At 43.6% G+C, this 12655-nt stretch overlaps 1 protein-coding gene across 1 annotated transcript in view; it reads right to left on the reverse strand.

Annotated features, from left to right (window-relative positions):
• LOC120928255 (integrin beta-like protein 1) overlaps positions 1-12655 on the reverse strand; it is a 260592-nt gene that overhangs the window by 129309 nt on the left and 118628 nt on the right. The window contains exon 5 of the mRNA XM_040339360.1: positions 1935-2075. Within this exon, the coding sequence (XP_040195294.1) occupies positions 1935-2075 (141 nt within the window). The remainder of the gene's footprint in view (positions 1-1934; positions 2076-12655) is intronic.

The following is a 12655-nucleotide window of genomic DNA, read 5'->3' on the forward strand; positions in this document are numbered from 1 at the left end:
TGCCCTACACCTACCACCCCTGCGGAAGGGCCTGCCTCTTCCTCTGCCTGTCATTTTTTAAATGACCCTGTGACAACAAAAGTCTCTAGAGAAGCACAGTATATGTGGGAGAAGGTATATAACAAAATCTGTCGCTTTGGGGGGCCACTGGTTTATCGCACCAGTTATGAAACTTTTTTTTCAGGATTTTTTTTTAATGTGTGTAGCAGAGGTAACGCAGCGAAAGAGGCAAAAATTCAGCAGAAACCAAATACACCGCCAGTCACAATGCTGCACAATACATGGCAACTTAGGCGGCGTACACACGGACGGACTGTCCGCTGCAAACGGTCCGCTGGACCGTTTTCAGTGGACATGTCCGCCCGGAGATTTCTGTCTGATGGTTGTACACACCATCAGACAGAAATCCGCGCGTACACGATACGTGGTGACGTGGCCACGCCGTCGCCGCGACAATGATGCGGCGACGTGCGCGCCCCTGCAAGTTCAATGCTTCCACGCATGCGTCGAATCACTTCGACGCATGCGAGGGATGGCGGCCGATCGGACCTGTCCGGTGAGTCTGTACAGACGACCGAACAGGTCCGACGGACAGGCTTACAAGGACATGTTTCTTAGCATGCTAAGAAACATTTGTCCGCTGGAAACCTGTCTGATCCGCCGGAAAATTGTCCGGTCGGACGTACAGACGACCGAACATGTCCGCTGAAACTGTCCGTATAGGACAATGGAGAGCCGGCCGGCATGCGATCTCCCATTCAGAGCGATGACGGAAGCAAACCCTACAATAAAAGAATGCTGCAAAAAGTGTCACACACACAAAAGGAACCTTCAGTATTATGGGATCATACGGCTGTACATCCTGTAATGTTGTGCACCTCATGCAATACAAAAGATGTAGCAAAGGATCTTATGTTGGTGAAACAGGACAGAAGTTGCAAGCAAGGATGAATTTGCGCATTCATACCATCAATGAACAAAAGGAAGATGAGTACTGCACACCGGTGGGACATCATTTCTCACAACCAGACCACACTATGGAAGACCTCAATGTCTTAGCTCTTGAAGGCAATTTCAAAACTATTCAGGAAAGAGAAACTTTTGAACTAAGAAAGATAGTTCTATTTGACACAAAAAATATTTTAATAATTTAGATATGGGTTTCTTAAAGTGGTTGTAAACCCTCGGGGACAAGTTACACCTACAGGTAAGTCTATACATCTTCATAGCAGATCCGAAGCAAATTGTACAGGAATCCTGTGCATCTTTTGGTCAGTTTCAGGTCCGAATTCAGCCTAAAATTCCGGAATCTGACCTGATACGGTAACGGGAGTGTGAACTCCGGCCTAAGGGAATTTCGAGCTTCACCATTAATCAGTTGTGATCTCTTGCAGTTCCCACAAAAACAACAAGATGATCATACTTTTTTGTTGAGTCTAGTATCCCTTGATGTGCAAGGGATTAATGAATACTCATTAATACCGATTTAGCAGTATTTAAAACTAATTAAGGCATTCAGTGATGTTTCTAAACAATGAGACTTTGTATCAGGTGTTGCTTTTTTTTATATTTGCCTGCAATTCTTTAAAATAAATATGCTTACACAAATGTGGATGTTTCCATTGAGTAGCTAAAGTTACGATTGCCTACTTTCCAGGCGCTGTACTACTTCTAAAGGCACAGCCGATCTATGCATCGCCATGCACCGCATGATCTTCATGCCCCATAACTGGCCCTCAGTGAGTCAGAAAGTAACTTCAGCACTGGATGTCAGCCTCAGCTCTGATGGTTAACATTCAATCTGACAGGTTCCCTTTAAGGCCTGTTCTAGGGTTTATTTATAGACTTTAACAAATGAAAGAAAGACAGACACAATTATTGCGTAAAACTAATTGAAAGACATACAGATGTGAAGTTCATTAATAATGACACACCTCTGTTGCTGCAGATTTTGCCATCTGGAGATGTACATCTTTTCTTAATCTCCCATGGGCTGATGTCACACTGGAATTCACATTTATCGCCATGCCAACCAGCCTCGCAGTAACAGTTTCCACAGTAACACTTCCCGTGGCCTGCACCCAAAACAAATTTTATGCAGTGAGAAAACAAGAGAATTTCTGTTTTTAAATGACAGATGCAGGCTTAAAACATAATACAGCATAATATTTTCATTATAGATGATGATTTGTGCTGGTACACTCTGCTCAATGTAAGCTGATTATTATTGCATTTGACAATGAAAGACTCGCATTCTCTGCGTTGGTAAGGCATAATATATTTCAGAAAGCAGTAAAAGTATGAAAAAGCAAAAAAATACCTAGGCTTGGAGGTGTACAGAGGGAGAGGAGCTAGTACTAAAGTAATGGACTCAAAAAGCCTTGGAGAACAGACTTGCAGCACAGTTTGAATCTAAAGCGTCACTTCTACAATGAATGCATCATCCTTACCCTTTAGAAGTTTTTCTCTTGGGGAATTGTGTCTCTACTTAATGTGCCATGATCTCTCAGCCAGCAGTGTAGCTGCAGTTATATAAAGTCTGTGATCCTGACTTAGAATTCCGAATCTTTTAAATGAGTTGCCTGAAGCTGACAGGCTGCCAACAGCAGCAAAGCAAGAGGCATCATTGTTCAAAATAACTGCACAGCCGAAGAGACCAGCCTGTAATACCCTCCACCTCTCTCTTCTACTAGTTAGTCTTCCTCTCTTGGGTTACAGTGCTCTAGAAATGACAACGCTGATCATACTTATAATAGAAAGATTATTTTATTTATCAGATCATCTAACACAGTGTTTAGTCACAGAAATTGTCTGCCATTACTATAGAGTAGAGCTGCACGATTCTGGCTAAAATGAGAAGCACGATTGTTTTGCTTAGAATAAAGATCACGATTCTCGGTGTAACATCTTCTTTCACATTATACAAAAATTTGGGCTACCTTTGCTGTTTCGTTTTTTTTTTTTAAATTCATTAAAATGTATTCTTTAAAAAAAACTGCGTTTGAAAAACCGCCGCGCAAATACGGTGTGACATAAAATATTGCAACAAACACCATTTTATTCTCTAGGGTCTCTGCTAAAAAAAAATATCATTTTTTGATGTTCCAAGAAAGTTTCTAGCCGAAAATTGAGATTTTTTACTTGTAAGCAACTATTCTCAGAAAAGGGTTGGTCTTTAAATGGTTAAACTCCCTTCCTCTACACAAGTTTTTTTTCTTTGATAAAAGAACGAAAAGATACTTTGTCTCCACTTTTTCACTTTGTATTAAAACTTAGCAGGCTGCCTGGATTTTTTTTTTCAGCTGTGAGAACTCTCTGCACTTGTTAGAAAGATCATGACATGCTGTTTTGAAGATCGGGAAGGGAAAAAGATTGTGATTTCTAATCTTCATGATTAATCGTGCAGCTCTACTATAGAGGAAAATAAAAAGTCATTATTAGAGAAGTAATTGTGCAAAGTGACAGTTCCCATTCTATAGCCAGCTAAAAAACTTTTGTGTGTAGCAGCCACCCCTGCACCCCCCTAATTACTTACCTGAGCCCCATCTCTCTCCAGCGATGTCCACGAATGTCTAAGGACACTCCTCCTAATTAGCTGAGACACAGCAGTGGTGCCATTGGCTCCCATGGCTGTGAATCAAAGTTAGTCAGCCAACCGGAGGAGAGAAGTGCGGGGCCGGGTCGGGGCCGGGTCGGGGCTCGATGTCTGAATGGACACACGGAGCTGTGACTCGGCTCGGTTGCCCCCATAAGAAGCTGCTGACTGTGGGGGTACTTGATAGGAGGGAGGGGCCAGGAGCACAGAAGAGGGACCTGAGAAGAGAAGGATACGGGCTGCTCTGTGCAAAACCAACTGCACAGAGTTAAGTATGACGTTTGTTATTTAAAAAAAATATAATAATTTTATAAGCACCTTGGATTTGAAACAGTCATTAAAATTGGTTACCCAGTATCTAGGTATAGCCTTTTTTTTATTTATTTTTTTTACTCTAACTTGCTTAAGTTAATTATTGTTAAAAAAAAGAACTATAAAGAAAAGATATTTATATATCCTTTATACCTAATTGGGTCATGCAAGCTCAATATCAATAAAAAATAACACATACTGACTTACACAATGCTACGTTTGATATGTGTGCAATGAAAGAATTGCATTAGTGAAAGAAAATAAAGTGCACTGTCTCAATAGCTTACAAACACAAATACTGGGGCTCTCTAAAAAAAAGCGTGCACAGCCATCGCTAGTACCTTTTAAACATGTGATGCAATACAACATTAATTCAAAATGCACACAATGTAACCAAACTTAAGTTACAAAGGTGACATGTACACAAACATGGGAGAATATACATTAAAAATAGTGTAAGTGGATATCCAAAACAAAATAAAAGTCCCAAATAGAACTCTATTGCGGGTTAATTAATCAAACAGTCCCAAATAATGTAGAGTGCCGAAGGGATGCTATTTCAAAACCTTTTGCATCACCAACATGCTCAAATAATGAATGGCCACTAACCAAAGGTCAATGGGCATATACACTGCTCTCAGCTGAGAGACATTGATCTGTATGGCCCTCTTTGTGGAATGCTGGACAGTCAAAGGCTTCCATCTCACAGATAGGAATAGAAATTAAAGCAGGACTGATAGCGCATTATCCTTTAAAACCTGCATTTATAGGAAAAAAATGCACATAGACTGTTAGCCTAAATCTAGCACAGAATCTCATGGTGGCACGGTCACCTGCTGTGCGGACTGACGTCACGACTGACTCCGCCTGAGGCGTTTCCTCTCAGAAGGCGTCAACTGGGATTGGAATTGTGTTAAAAGAGATGTATGTTTTTTTTTAAGATTCATATTCATAATTGCCTAGGTGGAAGCAGCATCGGCCCGATGCTGCATCTGTCCCCCAGCGCCTCTATAATGCTGAAAACTGAGCGATGAAACACAGTTGATTGCTTGGTTCTCAAAGCTCTGTAAAGCAGGGAGCTTGTGACAGTCTGCTCTGCCCCCTGCACTCACTGGAATGCTGGGCTGTGGAGGGGATGGGAGCAGCCAGCTCAGGCTCTCTGTGGCCCGTTAAAGTCTATGGGACGTGAATGCGAAAAATCAAAATTGCTCATTCTCCTTAGTCCACAGCAAAATTAGATTTCTAAAGGAAAAAATGTAATTTAAAACTGCTTGTGGCTGTAATTTATTGTCAGATCCCACGAATTTAGATAACAATCATTGAAAAAAACGGTGTGGGTTCCCCTCCAGTCCATTACCAGGAGCTTCGGGTCCGGTTTGAATATTAAGGGCAACACCGCGGAAAAAATACCAAACAACAATTGCCGTGAATGTCCCCTGCAAAAAACATACTAGGCCCTTAAGGTCTAGTATGGATATTAAGGAAAAACCCAGCACCAAAATAAAAAAAAAATGGCGTGGGGGGCCCCCAGGCACTAAATACTCTGAACAGCAGTATATATACTATACGGCCTGCCCTATATACTCTGCAGAAAAATTGGGTCTTGGAAGTTGGTGGTGCCAGAACACTGTGACCCCTCATAGTTACTCTTGTTGGGTGCAGGCAGGGCCGATCCTAGGCAGGGTGCATGGGGTGCTCCGCACCCAGGCACCCCAGAGGTGGGGGCGCCGAAGCTCCAAAGTGCTCCCCTCCCTCCTCCTTGTCTGTGTCCAGAGGCGTAGCGCATGTAGCGGCTGCTGCGTTTCCCCATCCCGATTGCTCTCTCCGCTGGCAACTGACAAGAGCCCATACCTCCCGTTGTCCCCAGAATCCAGTCTTGGTACCACAGCGGAGCTTAGTACCGGAACACGTTCTGGCACTGGGGGGGCTCTGATGGGGGACACTAATGAAGACTTCTTAGGGGAGCATCTCTGTGTTTAAGTCGTAGCCATAGAAACATTTGTAAAGGGGAGGGGTTAGTAAGATGACCCTGGCCATGTGGGGGCGCCAGAAATATTTCTGCACCCAGGCGTCTGTGACCCTAGGATCGGCCCTGGATGCAGGAATGGGCCCTGCTGGGAAATATTATATCAAAAATTGCAATTACATGGCCCTGTTAAACAGGGGCAGAAAAATTGGGCCTTTGGTTTTGGTGGTGCCAGAACACTAACCCTTCACAGTTACTCTTGTTGGGCGCAGGAACAGGCCCTGCTGTGAAATAGTATATCAAAAATATTATATCAAAAATATAGCAATTTGGCCAAGCTAGCATTTAGACGCTGAGCATGTGGCTGGCTGGGACTAAATTTCTTTTTACGGTTCAGCAACTGGGGTAGGGAAAATTGCCTGCTAAAACAAGTTGGTGGTGTACTGCTAGCAGATTGGCTGCAAGTACTTGGAACATATATTGCTATACCATCATTCCTCTCAGTGCAGGTTTTTGAGAGGGCTGGAGGTATTGTAGGGTTGGAGATCCCAGATGAGGAGCAAGGAGAAGTCCACCTTTTTCTATGATGTGGGTCTTTCAAGTGATTGCAATGCAGGTCCTTGTATGTCTGGTCAAGCATGTGGTGCCCAAAGGGATGCTGTTCTGGCCAGGCTTGATCAGCTTCAGACATAGGTTGCAAACAGCAATGGTGTGATAGGCGGAAACATGTGTCGAAAAAGGCCCACACCAAGGAACTTTTAAAAGTCAGCAGGGAGTCAGCAGCGCTCTGCGATGTGATGTAATTGGGTGGCTGCCCTTAAGCTGCTCCCTAGATGACATCCTGCCTTGTTGGAGTTGTGCCGCAGCCTCCTCCTCCTTCTCCACCTCTCTTCTCTCAGGCATCAAAGTACAGTCTTTGACCTCATCATCCCCTCTCTCCTCGTCACTGAAGCAAACTTGCCAGTATGCTGCAGCTGGGGGAACATGACTGCCAGTTTCTTGTCCTTCTGTGGCACACCCTCTCTAGGCTCACGCTACTCCCTTCCTCAACCTGTGAACCAACATCAGAGCTTTCAAATCACTGCACATCCTTCAGCAGCATATAACCGACACTGTGGGCGAATAAGTCTGGGGACTCCTCCGTGCATGAAGGTGGGGCTACGGAAGTAGTGCCTGTGGACAAGGATCTGGTGGAATAGGCCACTTTGGCAGCTGTGTTGGAAGGCAAACTGCTCTGAGCCTGGGTGACAGAGGATAAGGAGGATGAGGATGGCTTTGTTATCCACCAACTTCTGCATGTTGTGGCTCAATAACACGGCCAAAGAGGACAAGCATGTCCCACAGCCACCTGCAGAGGATGTCCACAACCACCAATGTTGACAGTAGACACAGAGGCTGCTTGCCCTCTTCTGTGAGCGTCTACCCTTTCTTGGTGGTCTTCCAGACATGATGTATTTTTGTTTTGCAACACCACAGTACACTATACTGTGTACACTGCCTGAAGTGTATTAGAAACTTTACACCAGGAATGCACTGTTTATATAGGCTACATTGAATGCAGAGTGTGTGTGTGTATATATACAGTACAGACCAAAAGTTTGGACACACCTTCTCATTCAAAGAGTTTTCTTTATTTTCATGACTATGAAAATTGTAGATTCACACTGAAGGCATCAAAACTATGAATTAACACATGTGGAATTATACATAACAAAAAAGTGTGAAACAACTGAAAATATATTTCATATTCTAGGTTCTTCAAAGTAGCCACTTTTTGCAGCAGACACATCTCTAGAACTGTTAAGAGGAGACTATGTGAATCAGGCCTTCATGGTAGAATATCTGCTAGGAAACCACTGCTAAAGAAAGGCAACAAGCAGAAGAGACTTGTTTGGGCTAAAGAACACAAGGAATGGACATTAGACCAGTGGAAATCTGTGCTTTGTTCTGATGAGTCCAAACTTCAGATCTTTGGTTCCAACCCCCGTGTCTTTGTGCGACGCAGAAAAGGTGAACGGATGGACTCTACATGCCTGGTTCCCACCTTGAAGCATGGAGGAGGGGGAGGTGTGATGGTGTGGGGGTGGTTTGCTGGTGACACTGTTGGGGATTTATTCAAAATTGAAGGCATACTGAACCAGCATGGCTACCACAGCATCTTACAGCGGCATGCTATTCCATCTGGTTTGCGTTTAGTTGGACCATAATTTATTTTTCAACAGGACAATGACCCAAACACACCTCCAGGCTGTGTAAGGGCTATTTGACCAAAAAGGAGAGTGATGGGGTGCTGTGCCAGGTGACTACCTCTTGAAGCTCATCAAGAGAATGCCAAGAGTGTGCAAAGCAGTAATCAAAGCAAAAGGTGGCTACTTTAAAGAACCTAGAATATGAAATATATTTTCAGTTGTTTCACACATTCATAGTTTTGATGCCTTCAGTGTGAATCTACAATTTTCATAGTCATGAAAATAAAGAAAACTCTTTGAATGAAAAGGTGTGTCCAAACTTTTGGTCTGTACTATATATATATATATTAATACACCGCCTGATGTGTAATAGAAACTTTACACAATGTATTAGATACTGTGTACACCGCCTGCACTGTATTATATACTGTGTACACCACCAGAAGTGTATTAGATACAATGCAGGCGGTGTGCACAGTATTAGAAACTGTACAATGGCTGCACTGTATTGTGTACTGTGTACACCACCAGAAGTGTAGTAGAAACTGTACACACTGTATTAGATACTGTGTACACCGCCTGAAGTGTATTTAGAAACTATAAACTACTGAATGCACTGTATTTATACACACTACACTGAATATATATATATATATATATATATATATATATATATATATATATATATATATATGTAGCGCCTGTGTACTTTATGGTACCGGTGCTAGTTAAATGTAAGGGTAGATCAGAGTGTAGTTAAACTCTGATCCAGATTGTGAAGTGCAAAACAGGGTCTCTGTCTCAGCTTGGCTGTACTGTAGGCTTATTCTGTTGTACTGGGGTGTTCTTCCAGCCCCGGTGCTGCAGGTGGCAGCAGTGGAGTCAAGGTTTGGGTGCTTTTTCAAAGCAGCCAATCAGGAGGGTTTGTCCTCGCTGTGCATGCTGGGGAGGGGTATTTATGAGGCAGACGCCATTGGTTCTGGGTCTTCTTCGTCCAGTGTGGCACCCACCTTTAGGGTGACCACATCACGGCGCCCCAGCGTTTTGGCCTGGGGCGTGCGTGGCACGCGGTCTTCCTGGTTCCGGGACCATGCTGGCCGGGAGCATCTGAATAGCGATGGCTGGGTGAGTGACTGGGTTCCCACCTTTGAAGATCCCAAGCTGTACTGCTGTTCGGTGGGGAGTCAGTCTGAGAGGCTGTTGGTCCAAAAGGGCCTGGACAAACCACCGGTGATCAAGTTAGCCATACACTGAGGGATTGATCACCTGTCAGTCGGTACCTGGGCGAAAAGTTGAAGGAGATCCAGGCGTAACTTATCCAAGGAGGGAAATCTACAAGAATTCAATCCAGAGAGGGCCTGTGACAGAGGTATCTTTCTGAGGCTCACTGGAGGAGGCCTGTGGCAGAGACTATTTCCTCAAGTTCAAGTTCACCAAGGAGGGTCTGTGGCAGAGACTTTATCCTACAATTGTCCGAGTGATACTCCAGCTGCCAGAGACCTGTCCGGGTACACTAAACCCACTCCAGCAGGAGTGGCGCAGAGAAGTGTTACGCTTGGGAGCAGGACTGTTTCCTTATTATCACGCCTAAATCTGCTGTTCTCTCTTCTTCTTTAATTTTACTTTCCTCACCACAAGTTTACTGTTTTTACCGGGCTGGGTAAGGAGATTACTAGAGACTGCGGACATACTGCATGAGATTATCAGAGACTGCGGACATATTGCACGAGATTATCAGAAACTGCGGACATACTGCAAAAGATTAACAGAGACTGCGGACATACTGCAGGAGATTATCAGAAACTGCGGACATACTGCAGGAGATTACCAGAGACTGCAGACATACTGCACAAGATTACCAGAGACTGCGGACATACTGCACAAGATTACCAGAGACTGCAGACATACTGCAGGAGATTACCAGACTGCGGACATACTGCACAAGATTACCAGAGACTGCGGACATACTGCACAAGATTACCAGAGACTGCGGACATACTGCACAAGATTACCAGAGACTGCAGGCATTACTTGTCCTGCGACTTGGGACTTAAACGTTGCATGACAAGTCGTACCCCATGATTTCCAATGAGAACCGTTCATATCTGTGCGACTTCAAAGTAGTCCCTGCATTACTTTGGTCCCACTTTGATGCAACTTGAGGTCCATAGACCTCCAGAATACACAGGCATTGCTTTAAATCGCATCAAAATTGCAGTAGAATTGTGCAACTTTCAGACTGCATTAGCCTGAAAGTCGCAAGATTCTGCCACAATTTTTTGGTGCGATTTTGCAGCGACTTGAAGCAATGCCTATGTATTCTGGAGGTCTATGGACCTCAAGTCACATCAAAGTGGGACAAAAGTAATGCAGGGACTACTTCAAAGTTGCACAGATATGAACAGTTCTCATTGGATATCATCGGGTCCAACTTATCCTGCAACTTTCCAGTCCCAAGTCGCAGGACAATTTGCAAGCGGGGGGTGGTGTGGTGTTGACGGCCGATATTTTCCCTGCACATTAAGTATAAAAAAAGTTTTTTTTTCAATAATTGGGGGGGTGGTGTTACCGGCCACTATTTGTGCTGTAATTAATTTTTACATAGAAAATAAGTGTTGTTAATAAGTGGGTAAATTAATTATAAAAAAAGTTTTTTTTAAATAAGCGGGGGGTGGGGGGTTCCGCCGAATATTAGATAAAAACGTCTTTGAATAAGGGGGGGGTGCCGGCCGTCGAATAAAAAAAATATTTGTTGAATAAGCGGTTTTGGTGTTGTGTGGGGTGTTGTTTTGTTCCATACGACACATGGCAGGCAGGCATAGCTCAGCTTACCTGCTCCTCGGTCGGGCGCACTGAGCTCAAGCAGTCCCGACGTCACTTCCTGTTTTGCCAGTGACGTTGGAACGAGCACAGAGACGAGTGGGTGCACACTGAAAGCGGGTGCACCCGCTCGGCGATAACAATACTGTCCATCGCGCCGGAAGCAAGTGGCGCGATGGAGAACGCCACAAAGGCATATTTAGGCTTCCAATGTAGCGCCGCGTCTGCAATCCCGTGATTGCACAGACGTGGCGCTACTCTTTCTGCACTGTGCCCGGCGCCCGGACACAGTGCACATATAAGGCCCTTTTTTGGATTTTTTTTTTTTTTAAAGGGACAGGTTTAAAAAAATATATATATATTTTTTTTACTAAAAGGATATGTAAGTGTAGCGCTTAGAGTGATATGTTAAATATCAAAATACCATGATATATGTAAAAAATTACACAAAGGATAAATAAATGTGAAACATGAATAAACAGTCTGTGCAACCCTTTGGGAGAAGGGTAAAACCAATGAATGGATAATATAATATACTTGATGTGATATCCAGTGAAAACCAAAGTCCAACAAAACTTAGTGTTCAAAATAATTAATATTGTTGAAGTTCATTATCTCCACATTTCATTCAGGTGAGTGAGAAAAAATGAAGAAGATGCGTGACTTCTAAAACGATAAAATCCCACCACCGATAAAAGTGCAGGCTTACCAGAACTTATTGACCGCTAGTGGCGTATGCCAAGAGAGGTCAATCAAGGCTTATTATGACGGGTGTCAGAAAACGATCCTTAGCCGGGAATTGTAGACCCAATTGGATGATGTATCCGTGGATGGAATAGGTCCCCAGAGACAGACGGGAAACTGCACTGGTGTAGGACTCCTCAACACTTAGCACTTACATGCAGCTGTTTGCCTATCCAAGATGGCGCTGCGGCTTGCACTCCAAGCCTCTATATGAGAGGCTTGGAGTGCAAGCCGCAGCGCCATCTTGGATAGGCAAACAGCTGCATGTAAGTGCTAAGTGTTGAGGAGTCCTACACCAGTGCAGTTTCCCGTCTGTCTCTGGGGACCTATTCCATCCACGGATACATCATCCAATTGGGTCTACAATTCCCGGCTAAGGATCGTTTTCTGACACCCGTCATAATAAGCCTTGATTGACCTCTCTTGGCATACGCCACTAGCGGTCAATAAGTTCTGGTAAGCCTGCACTTTTATCGGTGGTGGGATTTTATCGTTTTAGAAGTCACGCATCTTCTTCATTTTTTCTCACTCACCTGAATGAAATGTGGAGATAATGAACTTCAACAATATTAATTATTTTGAACACTACGTTTTGTTGGACTTTGGTTTTCACTGGATATCACATCAAGTATATTATATTATCCATTCATTGGTTTTACCCTTCTCCCAAAGGGTTGCACAGACTGTTTATTCATGTTTCACATTTATTTATCCTTTGTGTAATTTTTTACATATATCATGGTATTTTGATATTTAACATATCACTCTAAGCGCTACACTTACATATCCTTTTTGTCACTTTTTGCTTTTTTGAATAAGCCGTGTTAGCAGCTACCATTACCGCACTATAGGCAGCGCAGGGTATTCACTTTTCTTATATTTTTTTTACTGACTGGGGGATGGGGGGCGGCGCCCGGGCGCCCCCTATGGACGGGCCGCCACTGTATATATATATATATATATATATATATATATTTTAATACACCGCCTGAAAGGTACTACATCAGCCATTTCGTAAAGAAAAAAAAA

The sequence above is a fragment of the Rana temporaria genome, chromosome 2 (genome assembly GCF_905171775.1).
Source record: "Rana temporaria chromosome 2, aRanTem1.1, whole genome shotgun sequence".
Taxonomy (NCBI): domain Eukaryota; kingdom Metazoa; phylum Chordata; class Amphibia; order Anura; family Ranidae; genus Rana; species Rana temporaria.